General features: G+C 38.6%; 1 protein-coding gene across 2 annotated transcripts; it reads right to left on the minus strand.

Moving 5' to 3' along the window:
* Positions 1-2,927: 2,927 nt before the first annotated feature.
* Positions 2,928-25,060, minus strand: CRYZ (crystallin zeta). 2 transcript variants are annotated; one of them, XM_080657940.1, is made up of 9 exons: positions 24,937-25,060; positions 19,744-19,867; positions 18,198-18,350; positions 13,778-13,941; positions 9,921-9,972; positions 5,172-5,321; positions 4,027-4,128; positions 3,674-3,769; positions 2,928-3,220 (listed from the first exon to the last, which is right to left on the minus strand). In XM_080657940.1, exons 2-9 carry the CDS (start codon positions 19,852-19,854, stop codon positions 3,056-3,058), a joined length of 993 nt encoding a protein of 330 aa, XP_080514066.1. In that variant the 5' UTR covers positions 19,855-19,867; positions 24,937-25,060; the 3' UTR covers positions 2,928-3,055. The 2 variants fall into 2 exon arrangements, with proteins under 2 accessions (XP_080514066.1, XP_080514067.1); XM_080657941.1 differs by having other exon boundaries at positions 24,796-24,948.
* Positions 25,061-25,065: the final 5 nt, after the last annotated feature.

The following is a 25,065-nucleotide window of genomic DNA, read 5'->3' on the forward strand; positions in this document are numbered from 1 at the left end:
CTACGATGGATAGAGGGAGCTAACTAATGCATCAAAGATACTAAATGTGTAATTGGAAATCCCAGCTACACTAAGTGTCCCACATCTGTGTCCCCAGGTCACTCCCTGATGGTTAGTTTTATGTTTAGAAAGTCACCAGTTGCTTTTAAGTAGATAACCCTCAATAATGCAGGTGGGTCTCATTCAATCAGTCAATAGTCTTAAGAACAAAAAATGAGTTTTCCCAGAGAAAGAATTCTGTCTTAATACTGAAACATAGAAACCCTGCTGTCCTGTCCTATAGATTTAGACTTGTCAGCACCCATAACTGCATAAGAAAAAATTTTTTTAAATCTCTTTAAAAATTACATATATGTGTAATGTGTGTATGCAATACTAGAAAAAATGTTTTGCTTGGCTCTTGCCCCTACACAACTGTGAGTTCAATGATGTAGACTAAGTTTTATATACCTTTGTATCTGCAAATTCTAGCACTGTGCCTTCTCACTCTTATGAACTCAATAAATATTTTGAACTAATGGATGAACAGAATAATCCCTTCATAGAAGTCAAATCAAGAGATAAGTGACAACGGAGGCAAGCATAACTATAATATGATCAGAAACTAGGAATCTCAGGCAAAATGAGGCTCAAAAGCAGGCAGTCTCCTGAGTTACAGCAAGCCTGGAAATTTAAATTCAGGATTTTATATCAAAAGCCTACTAAACAATGTTGGATGAGTTTGAATTTACTAGTCATGTGGCCTTTAGCATGTCCTTTCACCTTCTTAAGCTCAGGGCGACTGACCTATTCATCTCTAACACATTATATGATTCTAAGGTCAAAGCAAAAAGGAACAGAAATTCAGATGGTTGAGACATGACATAATCCTTATAGATTCTAGAGGTTATTCTCCACTTTGCATCAGGGACAGCATTAGTCCCTGAGGCTGCAGGCACCAACAGTGCAGTAAATATGTTGGCTGAAAACTGAGACTAGAATAGAACTAGAACTATAAGGAGATTCGTACAGGGAACATGTCCAATGCTCTAAAATCATGAATGTGGTAGTTAATACAGAGAGTTTGGCTAGTAACTGAAGTGTATCAAGGGATTGTGCAGTGTGAAGTAAGCAGTATGCTTCAGCTCATTCTATAGATGAGGGGTAATTATTCTGTAAAAGGCAGGTTTAGAAAAGAGTCAGAGGAAGATGGAGAAGAGTCACTTCAAGATCTGAAACTGCTGGGCACTCTGATCCTTGTAGTCCAGAGGATCCATGGGGTTGTAGGCGAGTTTCCAGGTGCCTGTGGGTCTTTGCATTCTAAGTCGCCCACAAGGCTGTAGTCATCATAGCTTTGGCCTGACAGGGAAGGAGGAAGACTGGGCCAGGGAGGGCCCCAAAGAAGGGCCGAAAGGAGCTGAGAGCCAGGCCCTCCAACTGGGTCACCAAAAAGATTCTCACTTTTACAGAATAATGACTCCTTTATCTTTTTGTATGGGAAGGAATCTTTCATTTTGGGATGTATATAACATACTAGTTTCTAGAATCATGGTATTGTTTTGTTTTTACTCCTCACCTAAGGATATGTTTTTGTTTTAATTGATTTTGGAGACAGAGGAAAAGAAGGAAAGGGGAGGGAGGGAGAGAAGGAGAGAGAGAGAGAGAGAGAGACAGACAGACATTAATGAATTATCTCCCATACACACCCCATCTGGAAATGGAACTTGCAATCTAGGTATGTGCCCTGACTAGGAATCAAACCTGAAACATTTTGGTGTATGGGACAATGCTCCAATCAACTTAGCCACCCTGCCAGGGCAACATTGGTTTTTTAACACTTTTTCAAACACATTATTTCATACGGCACTAATTTATAAAAGAAATAGTGAATGAACTTGAAAAATGCTAATAGCAAAACACTTCAGCCATGGCACATACAGCCAGAAGCCAATGACAGCCCTCAATTATAGAAGTTAGCAGGGCTTTCTGTTCACTATTAAAGCAGAATTCCATGTTCAGACTAGAAACATGACTGTCATTCAACAGAACAAATCAGGTCAAGAGGACCAACCACATAATGCTACAACAGATAAGAGGCTGTGTTCACAGGAAGAAAAAACAAGACAGAATTAACAATCAAACCTCATTTCCTTGGACATAATGTTGACGGCAAGATTTCTAAGCAATCACTTCTTTAGTTTAGATAAAGACTTCCAGCACAGAACTCTGTTAGAACGGGACCATTAGGAGCTATGTAAAAGTGAAGTAAGGGAAGTAAAATATACAAACTAAATAAACACAGTTTTTAATTTCCCACAGAATCATTGCAGGTTACCATGTTATGAAAACAAAAGCAGATCATTCTTAATGTTTCAAATTTGTTTATTTATTTAAAAAAATATATGACCCCCATCACACAAACAGATAATTCTAAATCTAATTTGAAAGCAAGTCAGTCAAGAAGTATCTATCTGGAGACTATGCACCTAGGATCATATTACATCAAAAAAAAGGCTACTGTCCCAGAATGTACAGACCACTGGTAATCAACCATGAACATAGTGAATGTTCTAGTATTTTGATAAATATTGGAAAATTAACAAGTATTGTTTATCTGGCCCTTCCAAGCAACTTGTAGATCCAGATAAAATTAGCTTGGACAAGGGGTCTTGTTTAGTCCCAAAAATCTGCAGCGTCCAATACAGTTCTGGGCTAATCAGAGATGAAAGAAACTTCCTAAGGAGAAGTAGGCTTGGAAATCAAGCAGTCTTATTTCCAATTAGCATGTTTTAATCAAAGGTATGAAATTAATGATCAGGTAACAGGAATATCTATAATGCACAGGAATGTCAATGACCACAACAGTCTACTTCCTACTATGACTGCTTGATTACAGCATAAAGAATATTGTCAGCTATAACATACACTGTGCTCCAATGCCCAGGATCTCTAAGGACAAATCTTTTTAATATAAGAAACTCTCTGAATTAAATGAATGCCAATTAAAGCAGCAATAGTGTAAGTAAAACTGGGATAAGAGACCTCTAATTACATAGGAAATAAATGAAGGAATTAATTATGACATGAGAAGAATCATTTTTCCAGTAGCCCCACTGCTATGGATGATGTTTTCATGAGCCTGGACCACCTTCTCCAATGGATACTGAGAACCTATTACAGGTTTCAACCAACCAACTTCCATTCCAGCTTGAAGAGCTGCTGCAAATTGCCGAAATTCTTCCTAAAGTGAAAGAAAAAGGTTTTTTGTTGTTGTTTTTTTTTTTTTCTTGGTAGAAGAACATGAGTTGATTTTCAGAAGCATTAAATATTTTCACAATCTAAAAAAGCATAAAGAGTTTCTTACAAATGTGTGGCTTTTGTCAACTTATCCAGAATTACAGAAAAAGAGCCCTCTATAGGGTAACCATAAGTCCAATTTGTTTGAGACAATATCAGATTATAAAATACTTACTATTCTGAAGTGATTACAAATAGTATCTTCTTTCTCCTCAAAAGTGTCCTGACTTGGAAAATAAATGATATTGCCACCCTAGTTATCTTCTGGTGACTAAGTCTTAATGCACACATATAGTCAAATAACTAAGTTTAATATCTACTTAAACTTTCAGCCTACCTGACTAGGCAAATTGACCAGTGTTTAAGTTACCAAAATCACAATGACTTCTTTTCCTACCTTGGTTGATGAATACAGAGCAACTCCAATTATACTAGATTCCTTTGCCATGGTGTCCCGGGGGTTTATTTCAATAGGACCTCTGCTGCCAACAATCTATGATGAAGAACAACATGCCTACAGTTAAAGATTATTGCAAAACTAGAGGCCCGGTGCCCAAATTCGTGCACAGGAGGGGTCCAGCTGGCAGGGGGAGGGGCCACGGGCAGTTGGCCAGCCGGCCCCGCCACCTGGTCGAACTCCCCTTCGAACTCCAGGTCAAGGGGACAATTTGCATATTAGCCTTTTATTATATAGGATAGTGTTAAATTATGATAAAACTTCTAAGTGGTTAAAAAAAGAGAAATACTTACTATTACTCGTCCTCCATATGATAGAAGATTCAAATCATTACTAAGATTTACGTTAGCTAACATTTCAATAATAATATCAATTCCTTTTTCGCCAACAGATTTCTATATCATAAAAGAATGCAAAATAAGTTAAGAAAGCAAGTAAAAAAAATCTATAAAAGTTATAATTGTCCCATGCATTATAGAAATGTGTTTTGAATGATATAAGCTACAAGACCTCATGGTCCTAAAATTAGATTACTTCAAAACAAAAATATCTTCTTAAAATAACTGGCTGTTTTTCAACTTTGTAAATACTCTTGGAAATTGATACCAGGAGTGAATACTCCATTAATTGTAGGTTTCCTAGACATATAGCAAAGGAGTGCCTTTACTAAGTTTTGTGGCAAGTTGATTTAGTGGTAATAAACTCTCACTCATCATTTCCTTAGTTTGTAATGGCCTCGTTTACATAGTAATCAGTACCTAGAAAACTCTAATTCTTTCTCAACATGAGCAAGTAGTTTGAGGTTAGGAAAGTAATCAGTGTTTAGTAAATTGCTGCTAGAGCACAAATGGAGAACTTCAGAATCTGCTTGAATTCTATTGTAGCAATGGAACATATGCAACAACTCATTAAATGCTACCTCACTGCTTTGGAGGAAGTAGTGATTAGTCCTCCAAATTTTGGAGTCCAAAGCATCCTGTTAACAAATAAATGTTCTTTCCTAGGCTAGACAGATCAAGTTTGTAATCTTAGGATACTTCACCTTCCACGAAAAATTTATACCAATAGAAATTATATTATTAACACCTCACAGGTGCAAATATAGAGCTGTGGATTTACTTAAACTGTGACTGGCATTAAATTCTGATAGCTGGAAGACGTGAGAGGCTAAATTTTATTTGGCAAACATAAACAAGACAGAAATAAGAGTGAAAGTTTAAAAATTAGATATCTCTGCTTTTTAAATTAAAACATTAAAACACACATAGGCAAAACAAAACAAAACAAAACAAAAAAAAAACAAAAAAAACCCACCATACAGGCATTTAAAAAAGAGGCAAACAACTTAAAGAGAGTGGTTAAAAAGAACTTATAAAAAAATGTGTAAGTCTCCCAAGAAACAAAATTTTACTTTTATAAAACTGTAGAACAATTTTACCTTAATTTTATCAATATAATTAACCTCTCTGTGATTAAACACTTCATGGGCTCCATTTCGCAAAACGATGTTTTTTCCTTCCTCAGTACCAGCTGTGCCCAAAACCTTTAAGCCATAAGCTCGAGCAATTTGGCATGCTGCTAGTCCTACCTGAAAAACGAAATACAACCCAACAGTTTTATTTATTTTTTTAGGGGGAGGGTGCACATTTTTTATTTGTCAGTTACAGCTGACATTCAATATTATTTTATATTCGTTTCAGGTGTACAGCCTAGTGGTGAGATATATATGACAATTTATGAAGTGATCCCCCAATAAGTCTAGTACGCACCTGGCACCATACATAGTTATTACAATATACTGTATTATTGACTGTATTCCCTATACTGTACTTTTCATCCACAAGGCTATTTTGTAAATACCAATTGGTACTTCTTAATCCCTTTAGCTTTTTCATTCAGCCTCCCAAACCCCTCCCATCTGGCAACCATCAGTTTGCACTCTTAACCCAGTATTTTTAGATTTTTGCATCCTTGCAAACATTTGTTAAGTATGGATAATGAACATAAGGTTCTTCTAAATCCTATTCTATTATTAAGGAAGTTCGAATATAAATGAAGAAATAAGAACCATAGGTAACTTCTATTGAGCATTTATAATATACCAGGTTCCACACTAAATAATACATATGTATCACTTTGCTTCATCCTCACAAGAAGCCCATGCTACAGATTGATTATTATCCCTAGTCTACAGATAAGAAAACTGAAGTTATAAAATGTAAGTAACTTGCCCAGGTCACAGAGATGGAAACAAGAGCTGGACCAAATCAGTCTGCAAAGCTTGAGTTTTCAACCAATGCATCAAAAACGTTTACTTAGTTTTGTGCAAAGGTACAGGGTTTAGAGATAATCAAAATATGTTCACAGACCTCATACTTTAATTACACACATAAAAATACTCTATAATAAATGTAAGGGCTCTAACATTTAAGTGGAAGAGACAGATACATGGGCAAATTAATTTTTTCATCTATATGATAAACACTTACTGAATGTCTACTATGTGCTTGGCATGGTACTTGACCCAAGAAACTTACAATCTAAAGAAGGGGGAAGATGATAAACACATAAACAAATACATGAACAACATAAATTCAGAAAATAAAAAGTATGAAAAAAAATAAAATAGCCTCCTGGGTTAGAAAGAGATAGGGAGAGGAAGCAGTTCAGTCATTAGGAAAAGCTGCTGTGAAGAGATGAGGCCTGAATGAAGTGAGGGACAAGCCACGTGTGAAGATCAGGGAAGCCACTAGAGAATGCTGTAGGCAGAATGGTCATGGCTAACTTGGTGAAGTGGGAATGAGTGTGGGGTGCTCAAAAGAAAGAGGGACAATGTGGCCTGAGGGGCATATAGGAGAGAGTGGAAGAGGCCAGAGGGGCACAGAGAGGCCGAGGAACACACGGCCTTGGGGGTAAAGGTTGGGATTATATTAAAGAACCATGCAGAACTACCAGAGAGCTTAAATTGGGTGTGATCCAATTTAGGCCTTAAAAAGAACACTCAAATTATATAAGAGGAAAAAAGAAGGTTTCGGGGAAACAAGAATAGGAAGACCAGTCAGCAGCTGATATAGTGGTCAAGATAAGAGGTGAAGCTGGCTTGGACTAAAGTGGCCACACTGGAAAGAATAACAAGTTCAGATACAATTTAGAGGTAAACTGAAAGGCCTTCCTCATAGATTGTGAGATGGGAGGAAGGAGAAAAATCAAGGATGTCTCCTAGGTCTTTGGCCAGATTAACTGGGTAGATTAATTGGATAAGGAAGATTAGAGAGGATCAAGTTTGTGAAAGCGTCAATAATTCACTTTGAACATGCTGAGTTGTATACTGCTCACCTAACTGGTGACATTCAGTAATCAGCTCAATATGGGTATGGACGGGAAAGAGTTTAAAGCTGGAAATAATAAACCTGAGATTTATCAGTTTACAAATGGTATTTAAAGCTGTAGGATTAGATGAAATCATTAGATCGCCACCAAAAAAAAGTGCTTAGGATAAAGAAGAAATAAACATATATAAATATAAGCAATTATTCAAATTACAATACTAGGCCATATATGTTTGATTACATGCTAAATGAATGGTCCAGATAAGTGTCACAAACATTTACAGCAGCATTTCTCAAACTTGGCACTATTGACATTTTGGGCCAGAAAATTCTTCCCTGTGGGGCTATCCTGTGCACTGAAGGATGTTTAGCACAATGTCTGTCTGCTACCAACCAGATGCCAGAACCCTCTACCCAGATACAACAACCAAAAATGTCCCCAGACACTGCCAAATGTCCATGAAGGAGGGGATAATGCAACATCACCCTTTATTGATAACAACTGGCTTAGAGGAAGGCAAAATCATTATGGATTGGGCATGATAGAAAACAAGTGAAATGATAATGGAACTTAATAAAACTTGTCACAGCATCATAAACTCGCAGGCCTGAGGTAGACCTGTAAGGCATACAGGCATGATAAGCCTGAACTCAGTTGGGTTACAACAGGAATTTGTTTGATTTAACCAAAACAAACATATGGAACTGTTTGACTGAGACAGACGTCCAATTCCATGAAGTAAACTATGGGATTATTAGCATGATCAATTTTTAACATTTAAGTTTTTAATTGAAAATTAAAAACAGCCTTTAATAAAACCACATTTTAACCTAGGAGCTAATGTAACTGTCTTTCCTTAGCCCCTAACTACTTTAAAGGGGCACTCAATTGCTATCTTATTTTTTTTTTAATGTATTTTATTGATTTTTTACAGAGAGGAAGGGAGAGGGATAGAGAGTTAGAAACATCGATCAGCTGCCTCCTGCACACCCCCTACTGGGGATGTGCCTGCAACCAAAGTACATGCCCTTGACCAGAATCGAACCTGGGACCCTTCAGTCCCCAGGCCAACTCTCTATCCACTGAGCCAAACCGGTTAGGGCTCAATTGCTATCTTAAAGGCACTGTTTATTCTATTCTTGTCAACAATTATACTAGCCATACTCCTTCAGTAGATTATACAGCGTTATGTACCTATACTTTTCTTCTATTTACTTTGCTGACATTATCATAGGGCACTCCTCACCAAAATATCTGGATAATAGCTATGTTCATAAGTTCCACATCAGTTTAAATACACAACATAATCCCAAAGGAATTTGAATTAAACGAGGACAGAAAGTACAAAGAGAAGCAAGAAAAGCCCTGTGCTATTTCCCTCTAATGGGGCAGGGGGATCAAAAGTGCTTCACACACCAGGTCGCTGGCCTATCCCTGCCAGCGGAGGATGAACAAACTCAGCCAGCACAGAGAACAGCGTAGATTTTGCCTTAAAAAAAAATCATGGTGAAGCGCCTGGGCTTTTTACAAGAGGGTAAAGGGAATAAAAGAGATTTTCTCTCCCCTATTAAAATTTCTCCCTTCTCTACAGAGTACAGGGTGCGCTCTCTGAAAGCCAAAGCAATTTAAATAAATGTATGTTTGACAGAGCCTTTCATTATTTAGGGTTAAATTTAATTTAACCCAAAAATAGCCTCTTCGATGAAACTAAACAATAAGAGTTCTTGACAAGATATATTTGTCATGTTTTCTCAAGCCGAATTAGGAGAATCTTGGTGTTTTTTAGCAAACAGTCTGATCTGTGAAATCCTTCAGAATTGATATATTTGAGGTACACAGGATGCTGGGTGTGAAACCTTGCAATTCATCTATCTAAAGTAACAGAGACACAATGGGCTGAATTGTCTGCATTACCTGGCCCCTTCAAAGGTAAATTCACATTTTCAGAATGCCACTCATTATTCTGGAGACAATGTACCGTTTAATAGGTTACTTCTTTTAATCTCCTGTCTAGAATTCCTAGTGCTCTGAAAGGGTTAACCAGCTTCCCAAGGTGAGCCTTCTAGCCCTAGCCCCCCTTTCTGTTAAAACTGCAAAATCCTGTCTCCAAAATTTCTAAACCTCTACTTGCAGGATAGAGGTCGTATGGATTTCTTGTTCAGTTCCGACCTCAGAGCTCTAACTCTTCCTCTAAGCTCCTCAAAGACAGATTGACAGCAGGTTTCTTGAAGAGGCTTCTGACAGCCCTGCGTTCGGTGACTTCACTAAAGGGCTTATTTCATACATTCTGAGTCCCCACTTCCCCCACCCGCCACTAGCATTTTAAGCCATGGGTTGTGGTGTTAAGGACACAGCTGTATACTTTGCGTGGTGAATGTCATCAAAGCGCAGCAGGCAGGCAGGCGAAGGGAGACAGAAAGGACAAAGAATTTAGTGTGGCTTTGCAGTGCTGTCTGGGGCAACATATGTAAAACTTTAATGAACCTTAGTTCCTCATCTAAGGGAATACGGAATTAATATTCATCTTAAAGAACTGTTTAAAATTCTACATAAGCATTCTTATAACATATGCCACTTGAAGGCAAAAACAAAGCCAGTTTATCTTGGTCCACACTCAACACAGGTGAAAAACCTAATAGATATATTTTCGATGCGGTAATCTGGTGAATTTATTAACCAAGAAATGCTAAACTAATGACAAAGAATCACCTTCAGAAGACAAAACTTATAGAAGCTTTACCACATAAAGGAAAAAAGCACCCCTGACAATATTTATAAATTTGGCTTTTAAAATGGACTTAAATGTGCAACGCACAAACAAAAGCTCATTTAAAAATAAATTTAAAAAAATACTTACTCCTCCACTAGCCCCATGAACCAGAACACTCTCTCCAGCTTTCACACGGGCGCTACAAGAGAAAGCACAGGTTCATCACCTCACTTTAAAACTAATTAAGCTCAGGTACTTTTAATTATTCTCAAGGAACTCCTACTCTCAGACCAGCTACCACTTACCCAAAGAAGAAACTCATTGTGAGATATTCTCCAGGCTCCAGAGGATCAAACAATGACTCTTCAGAGCCACAGATAAGAGAAAACCTCAGTTCATTTATTCATTCAACACTCATTTATGGGAGTCTATTGTGCGTCAGGCCCCGTGCTGGATGCGAGATCACCTTGTGGTCCTGTTCTGAGAGGCTGCAGTCCTTGGAGGCATGCTAGTGAAACTGCTGAAGCTAGAGGTACTGGAGTTTCTCCTTGATTCCCACAAGAAGCATCCCAAAACAGGTCCATTATAGCCAGTCTTTATTCTGTGGCACAGACCACTGCCCAAATAAACACAGTCGCTAGACTATTTAAGAAAACACGTTTACTTTTCCATGCCTTCAAACATCAGGTTGCACCTGCCTTTAAGCCCTCATTTTAGGAAGCAATGTTGAGTCAGCAACGAAAGACCATAATAAGTTCAATAAATCCTGTCACAAAGGTTCCCATGTCACCCCTAAAATGTCCAGATCCTCTGAACTTGCTGTGTTTTACTTCTGGTTCATACCACTACTTTTCTAATATACTGAAAACAAGGAATACACAACAAGAGAGAGGGGATCTTAATTATTCCAGATGGACAAGTGCTAATATCACAGCTGTGGTTGGTCCAGATCTGGCTCTGAGAGGATCTCTTGCTTCCTAGAATAGGGGGTGGCCACACATTAATTATGTTCAGTCTGGGAGTGAGACACGGTAACCTGGAGTCCTGCTCAAGGCTGTGTGCCCACAGCTGACAAATGTCAACTATGAGCAGGAAATGAAGTTTTCTCCAATCCTCTTGCTTGGAGATGAGGGGATTGAGGGTAGTGAATTAAATGGAGGGGTTCACATGATAAACTACAATAACTATTACTAAAACACTTTGACATTTTAAAAGTTAAAATTCAAATGTAAGGGAATAGCATTATTAATGTTATACTATGGGGTAAGAAATACTTCCCAATGAATTTTTAATAAATCTTAACCCCTCAAACACAATGAGCACATTCTCCTAAATCCCTGGACCTGTAGTGGGTGGAGAAAGAGCAGGCTAACCCTCTCCCAGATCCCCACTACCCTGGTGTGGAGTCCTTGTGAGGGTTATTTATGTGTCACCTTGGCTGGGCCAGGGTGCCAGCTTTAGTCAAACATGGTTCTGAATGTTTCTTTCACCGTGTTTTTTGATAAGAGTAACATTTAAATCAGTAGACTTTGAGTAAAGTAATTGCCTTCCATAAAATTGATGGGCCTCATCTAATCAGTTGAAGGCATTAATAGAGCAAAAGACTGACTTCTCCCAAAGCAAGAAAGAACTCTGCCAGCAGATTGCTTTTGGACTTAGTAACTGAACTCTTCCCTGAGTCTCCAGCCTGCTGGTCTACCCTATCAGATTTTTTCTTTTTAGACTTATCAAGTCTCCACAATCATGTGAGCCAATTCCTTAAACTCACTCTCTCTCTCTCTCTCTCTCCCCCCATCCTATATAATAAAAGTCTAATATGCAAATTATGCATATTGACCAAACAGTGGAACGACCTGTTGCTATGATGCACACTGACCACCAGGAATCAGATGCTCAGTGCAGGAGCTGCCCCCTAATGGTCAGTGTGCTCCCACAGTGGGAGCACTGCTCAGCCAGAAGCTGGGCTCACGGCTGGTGAGCACAGTGGCAGTGGAGGGGAGCCTCTTCCGCCTTTGCAGCAGCTAAGGATGTCCTTCAGTCGGACATCCCCCGAGGGCTCCCGGACTGCGAGAGGGCGCAGGCCAGGCTGAGGGACCCACCCTCCCCCCGGCCCCATGTGCAAGAATTTCGTGCACCAGGACTCTAGTATATATATATACCCTTTTTAAAAGAATAGTCTCCATTCAAGGAACAGATTTCCTCTTCCTTCCTCAACCCAATCAGCTTCTGTTTCACAACTCTACTGAAAACAATCTGACTAAAGTTACCAATGACCTCTTAATTGCTAAGCCAACTGCTATTTTCCAAATACATCTCGCTGCTGTGTTTGACAATTAGATTCCCTCCTTAGAAGCAAAATCAACTACTACCCCTAATACTATCAACACTGAATTAGTACTTACTCTGTGCCAGGCTCTATACTAAGAAGTATGCATTACTTCATCTAATTCTTGCCACATGCCTATGAGAAAGGTGCTATTAGTTTTTTCAAATCAGTAAACTGAAGCTGAACAGGAAAGTAACTTGACCAAGGTCATATAGCCTAGTAGTGGGTAAAGACAGGACTCCAACCCAGGTCTTCCTTTTTTCAAAGCCCATGAGCTTAACAAATGATTAATGGACACCATGGCTTCTGGACTCCCTTTGTCTAAGAATAACTCCTTTTGGTTCTCTTGGGACTCTGTCTCCTACCTCCAACTATACCCTTAAATGTTGATGTTCACTAAGGCTCCATTCTCACTCCACTGTTCTTCTCACTCCCTGAGAGATTTCAATCACTTTCATCTTGTCAGCTCTCACCCACATGCTGATATCCCCAAATGTATACCTCCAGCCTTCAAGCTTCCGACTCTTTCATCCAACAGCCTGCTGAACTTCTCCATTAGGATGTCTGTCTTAGTTTCAGGTCCAAAACTGAACTCAGCTTCCCTTTGAAACTTTTTCCTCTTTTTTTTTCTTGTCACAGTTAAACATTACTCAAGCTAGAAAGCTAGAAGTATTCTTAAGCTCTTCCTTTGTTTCATTCTCCACATATAGTCAACCAAATATTCCCAATTTTACCTCTAAATAGTTATCCTTTTCTCTTCACCTCTTCTTCAATGACCCTTGCTCTGGCCTAGAAGATACTCCTATAAGACCCTCCCATCTCCTTCTCCTTTCCTATGGTCAAATCCATCCTCCATACAGCTGATAAGTGATACCAATAATACAAAAAGATGATAATATCAGTCTCCTGAATAAAACCCTCAATCCCTTACAAGACAATGTGAGCTTTATAATCTAGCTTTTACAATCTGAAACCTACAGATGTGGTGATGACAGCTAACATTTATTGAGAGATTACTTATTCTTTCCCAGTCTTTGCCTTAAAATTTCTATCCAACAAAACCACACTGCTATAGATCTCCCCAGATACCATGTTTTCTCACACACCAACTATCCCATTGTCTAGAATGCCCTGTCCCTTCCCAGTTCCTTCACCAGGCTAATTCACTCTGATCTTTTTCAAATACCCAGGGCATTTGATTAAAATATAGATCCTCAGGTCTCAGCTATGGAAATTGACCAGTGTGTCTAGGGTACAGCCCTATACTGTACTTTTAAACTGCAGCAATTAGTTTTCATGGTTGGATAACCAGATTTTTGAACCATGGCTTTAAAATAATCCAAGCCTTATACCTTGCCAGGAAGACCTATGTCATCACCATAGGTACATCCCTTGTGATCTCATAAATCCCTATGCACATCTTCATCATGTACTTTTGACATTGCATATAACTGTTATTCCTCTTATGTCTACCTCCCTTACTAGACTGTAAGCATCTTGAACACAAATACAGTGTTTGCTCTTCTTATCCCCAGTAATTAGAACAATCTCCTGAATTAGTAGTTTCCACTTCATAAAAGCTTAATAGTACACAGATGGTAAGAAGAAAAGCAATTAATACTGCCCTCCTTTGTTGTTGCTGTATTGTTGTTGGTTGTATAGTTGACAGTGTTAGTACCTGTGAAGCAGAGCTCGGTACGCAGTAAAATATGGGACACCAAGGGCAGCTCCTTGTTTAAAGTCCAGTTTTTCTGGCAGTGTGTAAACAGTGTCATCAGCTGCAACAGCAAACTCTGCATAGCCTCCCGAGATCGTGCGGGTAGTGAAAACTCTGTCACCTTTCTGGGGAAGCAATAAATTAACACATGCATCAGGGATTAAAAATGATATAGAAATGGGTACAATCTCTTTTTTAATGATTCCCTCAAACATTTTTTTTTCAATTACAGTATAATAAAATATAATATTAGTGTACACATAGGGATTAAACATTTATAACTTATAAAGTGAATATCCTGAGCTACAACCCTTTTTAATTCAACTTTATAAAAAGAAATAAGTATCTATATATTGTTTTCTACATCTTAGGTTCTCATAAAAATCATTTTAAAATACTGAATATTTAAAACTATTTTATTAATGGGAATCAGTGAGAAGAAAAAATTATGAGGAGAAAAAAAAATAAGAGGAAAGTGAACCTCCAGAACAGTATAATGATGATAATGACAATTAACCTTTATTGAGAGTATACTGTTCTAGGTACTGTGCTGTCTTATGAATATTATCAAATTTGATCTTCACAACAGCTTAAGGGGTATTTTTATTATTTCCACTTTAGATTAATCCTACTATGTAGATAAGGAAATTGAGAAAAAAAGTTCAGTAATTTGCTCAGACTAAACAGTTAGTAATAAATGGCAGTTAATAAAACAATTTTTGCCCAAAATACTATGGAGAAGAAACAAATAAAAAGTAAGGTTTCTTCCACATGCCAATTACATGTGCTAAATCCTTTCCATAGATTTCTTCACTCCTGCATTTCCTCCACTTTTCATGTTTACAACCAAAGCAGGCCACTATGCCTGGACCCTGACAGAGGATGAGCCAGGACAGGCTTCTTCACTTGCCACAGCCCCAGGAACAACACACTCTCAATAAATGTCCATATGGCCCTTACTATTGAAGAGCAGATGCACCGGGGAGGGTGAGATAAGGCACTAGATAAACATCATAGGACTTCCCAGTATGACCTGTACACTAGGGAATGAGACTGCCACTTCAAACACCTGCCCTAACTTCTCTTCTTCAAAAAAAAAAAAAAAAAAAGCAAAACATTAAAGCAGTAACTCTCAGTATACTTAAATTTGTCCTTTAATTAAGAGGTCTGAAAAGGTAACAGCAATATGTAGTGGGGTATAAACAAGCAAGATTCAAAAGGCACCAAAGAGTCAAAGACAAGCATTGCTGCTTAGTAGTGCTGCCTGTAAATGGTCAAATATGACAAGGTTAAGATTAATCTCGTTTTTACAGCTTAAAAACATGTTGCATTAATTTTAACATAATTCAAACATTTACTAAGAATCCACTATATAGAAAGCAGTACTTTGATTTCTGCAAAAGATCTTAGCAGCAAGACACTCTCTTTAATCTCAAACATCTTACACTCTAGGAAGAGAGAAAAATAAATAGCATGGAAATAATTACAAAATAAGGTAAACATGCTGAGCCATCAAAGACAGATACAAGAAAAAGAAAGGAATTATTTCTAAGTTGAGAGAATCAAGAGTACCTTTATTGAGAAGTTAATATTTGAGATAGTTCTTGAAGGATAGGAAAATAATTGAAACTAGAATTGAGAAGAGTCATTATGGGTGAAGGAAACAAAGTAAGTAAAGGATAGTGGCAGGAAAAATAAAGCCAGTATTCATTCTCAATGATTAAGTAGTCTAATGTATGGACTGCAATCTATATATATAAAAGCCTAAGCAACTATTATGACCGGTCAGCCAAATGACTGGTCGACTGGTCGCTATGACGATGCACTGACCACCAGGAGACAGATGCTCAACACAGGAGCTGCCCACAGCCAACCTCCTTTAGGCCGGCCAACCTCCCACAGTCCCTCCCCCTGGTTGGCCGGCCCCGATTGGCCCAGATCGCTAGGAAGGCTGAGGGACCCCACCTGTGCACAAATTCATGCACCGGGCCTCTAGTAGTTAGGTAAAAAGAAATAAAAGCTGGAGTGTGAAATCTCTTGAACCTATGTTTATAAGTTTCAGTTTAATTCTGCCAAACAGAAGAATCAATATGCATAAAGACACAGAGATGAAAGATCATGGGCTATGTAGGGGAGAACAAAAAAATTATTATTAAACTTAGGGAGAGAAGGAATGGGAGATAATATGAATGAAGGTGGGAGAGAGAGCATAAAATAACATAAGCGGTTTCAACAATACCCTAAAATCTACACTAAACGAATAAAATAATTATTTGTGAAACCATCAGAATTACATTTTAGAATACACCCCTTACAGAGCAAGGACAGATTCAAAGAGGAAGGAGGGAGGGTGGTAAGGCATGTGTCTATTACAGAAATCCAGGTAAAGGCCTATGTAAGACAACCTAAACTAAACTACAGAGAGGAGGAATGGAAAGAGAGAAAACAGTTCTAACAAGGGAGAACTGAGTGAGGGAGAGGAAGAGATAAGCCTAAAACCTGGGAAGTCACCAAGACAGTCATCCGAGAGAAAGGAGCAGAGATGAAGTGAGAGAAGACAAGCTCAGTTTTAGACACACTGAGTAAGCAGCTCTGGAGATGGACCAAGTGGGTGCCCTGCTCTCTCCTACACGTCCAACAGGAAAGCCAGACACATGGGACCAGTGCGCACTGAACAGGTTGCTAGTGTAACTAAGAAACTGATTTTTTTATTTTAAGTTAAATTTCAATTATCAGTAGCCATTAGCCATTTAAATGTGGCTGCCATATGGACCACACAGGTCCAGAGCTTAGTAGCTAAATTTATGGGGGGATCATTTTTAAAATTATATAAATGTCTAACCACTATGCCCTAAAACTGAACCTAATATAAAATATTGAATGTCAACTGTAATTGAATAATAAAAAAACGTTTGTCTAATACAATATAATTATTTTTTTTTTAAAAAAAGGAGCCTAAATATTAGGAAAATGTTCATTACCTAAGAGATTTGACATGCCCCTTTATGTAAGACCTAGAGGCCCATTGCAAGAAATTCGTGCAAGGGGCTCAGCCCTCACAACCCTGGCTTCGTCCTGAAGGTCGTCTGGAAGGTTGTCCAGATGGTCGTTCAGCTGTTCAGCCGTCTGGTCTAATTAGCATATTACCCTTTTATTATTATAGGTAGGAAATAGTTCTTTTATGTGATTAATATTTGATTGAGCTTAAAATACTGCCTCAATACAAAATTTAGAAATTTTTTATATTAAAAAAGAAAATTCTAAGCAAGAGATACCCATGTGATATGGAAAATGTGGGTGTACATGAGATCATCTTGAAGAAGGTATACAATACAAACAGCAGAGGTTTAAGTATGGACAGGGAGCACTGGGCAAACCAAGATTTGAGGAGCATCCAGAGAAAATGAGGCTTGAAAAAGGATGCTCTGAAAGGAAAAGTGGGGGAAGAACAGGAGCAATGATGTCATAGAAGCTGTAGAAAAAGTTTTTTTAAGAAACAGTAAGTGACTGAGAGTGTCAAATGTCACAGAAAAGTCAAAAGAGATAATGACATAAAAGGGCCCATTAACTCCAGCAGTATAGATGCTATTAGTGACATTAGCAAGAATCATTTTAGTGGAGCGATGGGGGCAGAAGCCAGATTGCCAGGGCTGAGGAGTGGAAAGCTGTAGGAATCTGCCTATCTTCCATTCAGGGGCCACGTTAATCTTCTCTGTCTCAGTCCAATTTCGGATAAATGAGTGGTCAAAGTTGAGCAGGTCAAGGAATTATGAAGAAAGATGCTAGAACATGAATATGTGCTCTCTGCTTTAAAAGTCTTTTAAAAAATAAATAACAAACCCCCGATCATAACATTTTCATTGACTCCATCACCTTGTTCTGAGTCAGAGCTCAGAAAATGTATAGTGACCCTGCAGTTTTTCATTTTTACTTATTATTAGCATTCTCTTTACTTTGTTAAGCTAAATTTAGAGAAAGTATTTAAAATATGTTGGTTTGTGTATTATCAAGAGTTAGGAAATAGTATAATTTTTCCCCTTACATATTCCTGTTCAATTAAAAGGTTCACCGTTTATTTCTGTGGCGATGTGAAGATATAGAAATGACCTTGCACTTATTCCCAACAATACAAATAAACAGGGCCGCTGGCTAAAAGATAATTTCTTTTGTTACTAGAAGAGTCCCCCAAGTGGCAAAAATGGTGTAATGGGGCCTTTTAAAGACAAATACAGACACATTTAAAAAGTATGTTAAAATCTTTTAGACTCAAAAGAACTGTTGGCCCAGAAAGAAACTCACTACAGACTGATTCATTTGCTTCTCAGCATAACCATTAAAGAAAAATACTAAGCTAAAATAGAAATAATAAAAAATGTAATACCTTGAAAGCAGATACATTTTCTCCAACAGCTTCTATTACCCCAGCCACATCTGAACCAGGAGTATAAGGTAAGAGTGGTTTCCTACTATAAGAACCAGAGCGAATGTATGTGTCCACTGGGTTTACACCGCATGCATGGACTTTGATTAGAACCTGCAAAGACAATGTACTAGTTTACACAGACTGTTCAGGCATTATGCTAGGGCTGTCATGATTATGGGAGCTATAACACTGGAGGGGAAAACCTTGCCTTCCATGAGCTCACATTCCAGTTTTGCAAACCCACGTATAAATAAAATTCTAAAACATATTAAAAACATTTAGTGAAAATAGTGATGAAAATATTTGAGGGGGTGTGTGGCAAAGACATCTATGTGCTCATCAAATCTATTTCCTCCTCCTGGGTTCATAGGAAGAATATTGTTTCCTGGCTCATTTATAGTGATGAGTAGCCAAATGATTGAGTTCTAGCCTAGGGAATGTGAACCAAAGTGATGAGAGCCACTTCCAGGCCTGACCCATAAAGACTTTCCTAGATAATCCATGTGCTTCTGCCCTTTCATGTGACTCAGAAGACAGGTGTTGAAAGTGGCAGAGGAACATGATGGAGGAAGCCTGGATCCCCAAGTCACTGTTGGAGGAGAGCGACTCACCAATACTTTAGAATTTTGGAATTTAGTGAATAATAAATAATTTAATATTGTTGACTCATTGAGATTTTGAGGTTACTGCTATTATAGAAGCTTATTTTACCTTAATTAATACAAAATTACTTCTGCTGTCAGAGTAAGGGAAGGCATTTGAAAGGATGTGGTACTTGCACTAGGCCTTAAAGAATGACTAGAAATTCTCTGGGATTTGGAGAAAGCTGATATTTCAAGTTAAAGGACTATTAGGTGCAAAGACAGAAGGAACGAAAAGGCCTTATGGAGAAACCGGATAAAGCTTGATGTTGTTACAGCACAATCTATTGAGAAGGAGCGATAAGAGATAAATCTATAAAAATGGGTTTTGGCCAAATTGTAAAAACTCTCAGAAGGCTTGCTAAGGAAATTAGACTCAGGAGCCATAGAAGGTACAGTAATAAAAATAACATAATCTTTATCAAAAAGGTATATTGTTAAAGTTATTGGAAATGATTAAGCTCTACATTTAAATTCTCTTAAAGCATATGTGAAAAGCAAACATGCAGAAGAAAATGAGTTTCCTATTGTACACAAAATAAAAATTGGGGAAGTTTGTAAAAGAATAACTATTCAAAACTACTTATGACTCTATTCAGAAAAATCCAACTATTGCACTGCATAGATGATTGTGAACCTCTAAAAACACTTATAACAAGATGTTATTCCTTTTCATATATCTGCTCCACTAATTATTAGAATTACGTTATCTTTGTCAGAGCTCATAGATGTAAACAATGTAAACTTTGTCCTAATTCAATGTCTTTATAATCATTGTGAGTCTGCTTCTTTTGAATATTAACTTGATGTGCTAGAGACTCATACTCTGTAATTTTTGACTTTTTTAAAGTAATTATTTCCACCTGGTGGTCTTTTGGAACTGGTACTGCAATATCCGACTGGAATTTCAGCACGTCTGGTCCACCAAATTCAAAAACTCTAATAGCTCTCATCAACTTCTGTCCAGTTGCCATGGTGATCTAGAGACTAAGAAAAAATATTAATGTATTGTCCTATTGTATCTAAGCTATCACTATGTTTTCTTCCCCCCCCCCCCCCCCGGGGAGGGTTAGATCAAACAATTTTTCATATAACAATTTAAATCACAAGACTACTACTGATCTCATTTCATGTTTAAACACCTTTCATCTTATAAATCCTTCAGCTACAAAGCAAAATGTTACTTCCTATAGAGATTCAATGCCTTCAACAAGGGAATCAATATGCACACAAAAACATCTGGATAGGTATAGCATAATGAATATCATAAGCGTCCTTGTGTGCAAGCTTGGGCTGCAACATCTTGGACATTTTAGAAGTACATGAAAGTTTTATTAACATGAGATAGATCTTCTCTTGTTAGATTATTTCAAACACATAAAGAAATATAAAAGATACAATAAACACATTCACCTGCCACCCACCTTTAACAAATCTTAACATGTTAAAAACCTAAGACATTATAGATATCACTGAAGCCTCCGGTACCCATCCCCAAACCCGCTTCTGTCCCACCCTTCCACGAGGTAACGAGGTAACTATTAGCACAAACTCAGTGCTCATCTTCCCCAGGCATGATGTCATCTCACTACTACTTGCGAATGCATTACCAAGCAATATATGCTACAGTTTTTGCATGTTTTCAAACTTTGTTTAGGTTAGATTGTACTGTACTTAATTCTGCAACTTGCTTTCTGCTCTTAGCATTATGTTTTTGGTATTTATCAATGCTAAAACACTTTGCTTTATGAAGTTCAGTCAGTTTAACAAAGGAGGAAAAACATTAAAAACTAAAAACACTGCCATCTTTTATAAATTACAAGGGTAATTTACAGTTAACCTTTCTGGCCTACCCCTGTTAACATTAAAATGAAAAGAAAACTTAAAGTTTTAAAATAGAGTTGCAGAAACTAGAACTTGAGATGAAAGAATTCAGACTTTTCTTGAATGGAAGTTCAACGCAGGGCTACTCAGAACAGAGTCCGTGCTGACCACAAAATGTCATTCCATGTATGGAGGGAGGGCAGGAATGGAGAGGTCAATGGGAAAAAGAGGAGACTTATGTAATACATTAAACAGTAAAGAATTAAATTTTTTTTTAAAAAAGCATTCTGATGGTGTTCTTAATGGAAAGTATAATTAGTCAAAAGTTGCATCATTAAAAAACCTTTATTTAAAATGATTTAACATAGTACCCAGCACAGAGAAGAAAGGAACACTTCCAGTGCTGAAAGGTTGTTTAGCAATGATATATCCCGAAAGACAACCCTCGAATAAAAGGGGGCAGAAGCAGGCAAAAGGCACAAATCTAAGAGCCCGGTGGGGCAGCTAAGCAGTCCCTGAAGGTGAGAAGACCTGTGCACAGACTACTTACTCCATGGCCTCACTACTATATTTCCATCTTCACTTAAGCTGAGTATTTCTTAGACAAAAATAATTATAAAAAAATAAAACAGGAAAAGAAAAAGATTGCCTATATCAGAGTTTACCATTCTGAAAATAAGAACACCACTTTCTTTTTTCCTTTCTGCCTTCAACATGGTGTTAGGGCAAGTGTGGGCTTTGAAATACGACAGCTCTTAATATGAACCCCAGCTCTATCATTCACTAGCCATGTAGTCTTGGGCAAGGCAGTCAAGTTTTTTGAACCTTTTAATCTGAAAACTTTTACTGTGCTAGAGACATGGCAAGCACCAAGTACAGAATCTGGCCGAAGTTTACTCCTATGTATAGAAGACACCATTATTCCTTTCCCATCTATTTTCTCCTTTTTAATTTCTTATTAATGAAAACATTCTTAATTCTATTAATTCTATAATCACCGTTAATTTACTATAACAATATTTACATGGATTCTGGTTGTAAAACCAAGTCCTTAGCCCCAGGGTTCAGAGTCTAGAGAATGATTTAAGCTAAACATTAATACCAGATATTGGTCATTATTCATTCAACATGTTTTTTGTTTGTTTGTTTGTTTTTAGCATCAATCATTAGGGAGGCACTGTACTAAACTCAGAGAACACAAAGGGCAAAGAGAAAATGCCTCAGCCCCTCCCCAGCTCCTGCTCACTCCCACTTCCTCACATAGTACACACACACTGGGTAAGATTTGTAGCTCTTTTTCCACTTTCAGTATCTACTCACTTCTACCTATTCATTTCTTTCATGCACTCGCATTTATCTTTTCACCAACAGACATCACTATTATCCTCAAAAAACTGTAGCAATAATAAAAGCAAAATTACCCTGAAATAGAATCTGTCAAAAATATCTAGCACGTACATTTTTCCCCTCTACATTTTGACATTTTTCTAAATTGGGAGAAAAGAACAAAGTAAGGAGGAGACTCATCCTTAATACTGGATTTGGAAGATACCCTGCTTTGTCCAAAACTATCACATTATCCTGTGGTGCCGGTAAGGAGACAGGCATGACCTTGACAGCTCTGTCTTCCACTTTGCTTCTGGCCATCTTATTTCCCACTGAGCTTTTGCCACTATGATTGATCAGGCTCCAGTCTGTACTCCTTGCCTTTGAACACCTTCAGCTACCCACAGGATCATGATCTACTTCATAATACAGGTGCTATGTCAGAAGGTATAATAAAAAAATGAAATAACACAACGCACAAATAGAAATTGTTATAATTCTTAAGCCCACGCAATACCTTTCTGCTTCTCAAAAGCACATCTTTCACGTCCATTGATGTAATTATTTCCACAATAGGAAGAGAAGCAATAGTTACTAAAACCACCACTTAATTGTATGAAAAGGTGGAAATAAAATCACCATCCATTTTATGGATGAGAAAATATTTCAAGAGGTCAAGAGATTCACCAAGGTCACACAGAGACAAAGCTAGAACCCAAGTCCTACGTCCTAAATTTTGTTGGATGCTTTAATTCTCTTACTATACAATCCTTTTCATCTCACTCTTTGAAATGTTTGCAGAGAGGACCCTTAATTTCTTAGGAATGTACTTTATTATGATGATAGTGAGACAGACTGTTAGAAATATGAAATTTGGCCCAGCTGATGTGGTTTAGTGGTTGATTGTCAACCTTTGAACCAGGAGGTCATGGTTTGATTCCCAGTCAGGACACATGCCCAGGTTGCAGGCTCGATCTTGAGTGTAAGTGTGCAGGAGGCAGCCAATCAATGATTCTCTCTCATCACTGATTTTTCTATCTCTCTTTCCTGCTCCCTACCTCTCTGAAATTAATAAAAATATATTTTAAAAAATAAATATATATATATATATTTAAAAAGAAATATGAAATTCTGTAAAATGGGGCCAATACTCCCTAGCATAGAATCCTTGTAGGAGTAAGAGCTGCAGCCCACCTAGCATGCAGTAAGCTATGTCATTCAGAGTAAATCATTTGCAGTCAGCAGGTCTGTCACATTATTTTTTTTTTAATTAAAGTGTATTTCAAATGACTTTTTCTATTTATTAAATATAAACTTTTAAAATTTTCACCAAGAGTAACTTGGTTTTCATTTTTATTTTATTGTTTAATCTATGAAAGGTTGCTAACCATACTTTGCAAATCTAGGAGATTCAGAATTTAAAATTCTTCCTCAAACAGTGATCTTCTCCATGCAACACTTGAATCCATTAGGTTTAAATGAAAAGTAAAGGGGTAGAGAAAAGGTTAGAAATCTATTTTAACATGGTCAATTTACAAAGCCAGAGCAAAGGCACATTATGAGAGAAAAGCAGAAGTAACGTTAAATAAAAATTTTAGGCAAGAAATAAAAAACAAAACAAAATCTTGGGAAGATAATCAATCATTATATAACTAGAGGCCCGGTGCATGAGATTTGTGAAATGGGGGTGGGAGGGTTGGGGGGATGGGTCCCGCAGCCCGGCCTGAACCCTCTCGCAGTCTGGGACCCTCAGGGGATGTCCGCCTGCAGGCTTAGGCCTGATCCCCCTGGGTTGAGTGTCATCCGGGGATTGGGCCTAAGCCAGCAGTCAGACATCCCTCTCGCAGTCCGGGACCCCTTTGCTCCTTACCACCTGCCTACTTACCCCCTCGCTCCTTACTGCTGGCTGAGTGTCACTCCCCAGAGCCCACTGACCACCAGGGGGCAGCTCCTGCTTTGAGTGTCTACCCCCTGGTGGTCAGTGTGTGTCATAGCGACCAGTCATTTGGCCATTAGATCAATTTGCATATTAGGCTTTTATTATATAGGAGGCTATAGGACAGGGTGTCAGGGTACGTGCCCAGTATACTGCTTCATCCCCTTTGAGAGGCATACAGGAGGGAGCCAATCAATTATTTTCTCTCATCATTGATGTTTCTTTCTCTCCCTCCCTTCCTCTCTAAAATCAATACAAATACATACAAATAAAATTTAAAAAAGCATGACTTATGTAAGCATATTATTTATTATTCCTAACCCAGAAGAAATTTTAAAAAGTTAGAAGTGGCCAAGGATGTCTCTTCCTGGCTGTGACCTGGGTGGTTGGGCGCTGGCCAGGACCTCGGAGCTCACTTAGGACAGGAGAGGGGGGAGGAGGCATTACTGACTGACAATTCTAACCCCTCCTCCACCATTGCCCCCACCCCCCAGGCTCTCCGGTGGGAAGGCCGATGACCTGCCCTGCAGCCTCAGGGAGCTGAGCTCGGTGGGGTTTGCTGCTGCTGACCAGGCCTTCCCACAGGCGTTCCGCTAGCTGCGGACAGACAGTCCAAACTTCAGCCTTTCAATGGTTCAATCATTAACACCCCTCCCTGGTCAGGGCGGCAAGGCTCCTGGAGGGACATCCAACCATGTGTTAAGAGGGTGTTTTGTACTTTTTTTTTCCTTTGAAAGTTATCCTAGGTGGGGGCGACCGGAGGAAAAAGGTAAAAACAAACGAACAAAAAACAAACCACACATTCCTCTCCAAAAGTAAGATGGCAAACCTGATGGGAAAGCAGGAGGAAGGCCCGGCAGACAGAGCTCGGGACCCCTGCAGTTGCAGGAACCGGAGACAAGCCAGCTCCCAACGAGCGCCCGGGAGGCGCACAGCCTGAACCTCTTGGGCGCTGTTTAAAACCACTTACCGGTTCTAGAATGGGGAACCAAAACCTGCCAGTGCTCCCCAGACTCCACAGAAGAGGGGGCGGGCCTGGCTGTCTTGTGCGATCCCCGGCTCCGCCCTGCGCGCCCGCCTCGCCCCGCCCCCAGAAGAC

This window comes from Plecotus auritus, assembly GCF_963455305.1.
Source record: "Plecotus auritus genome assembly, chromosome: 2".
In the NCBI taxonomy this organism is placed as follows: domain Eukaryota; kingdom Metazoa; phylum Chordata; class Mammalia; order Chiroptera; family Vespertilionidae; genus Plecotus; species Plecotus auritus.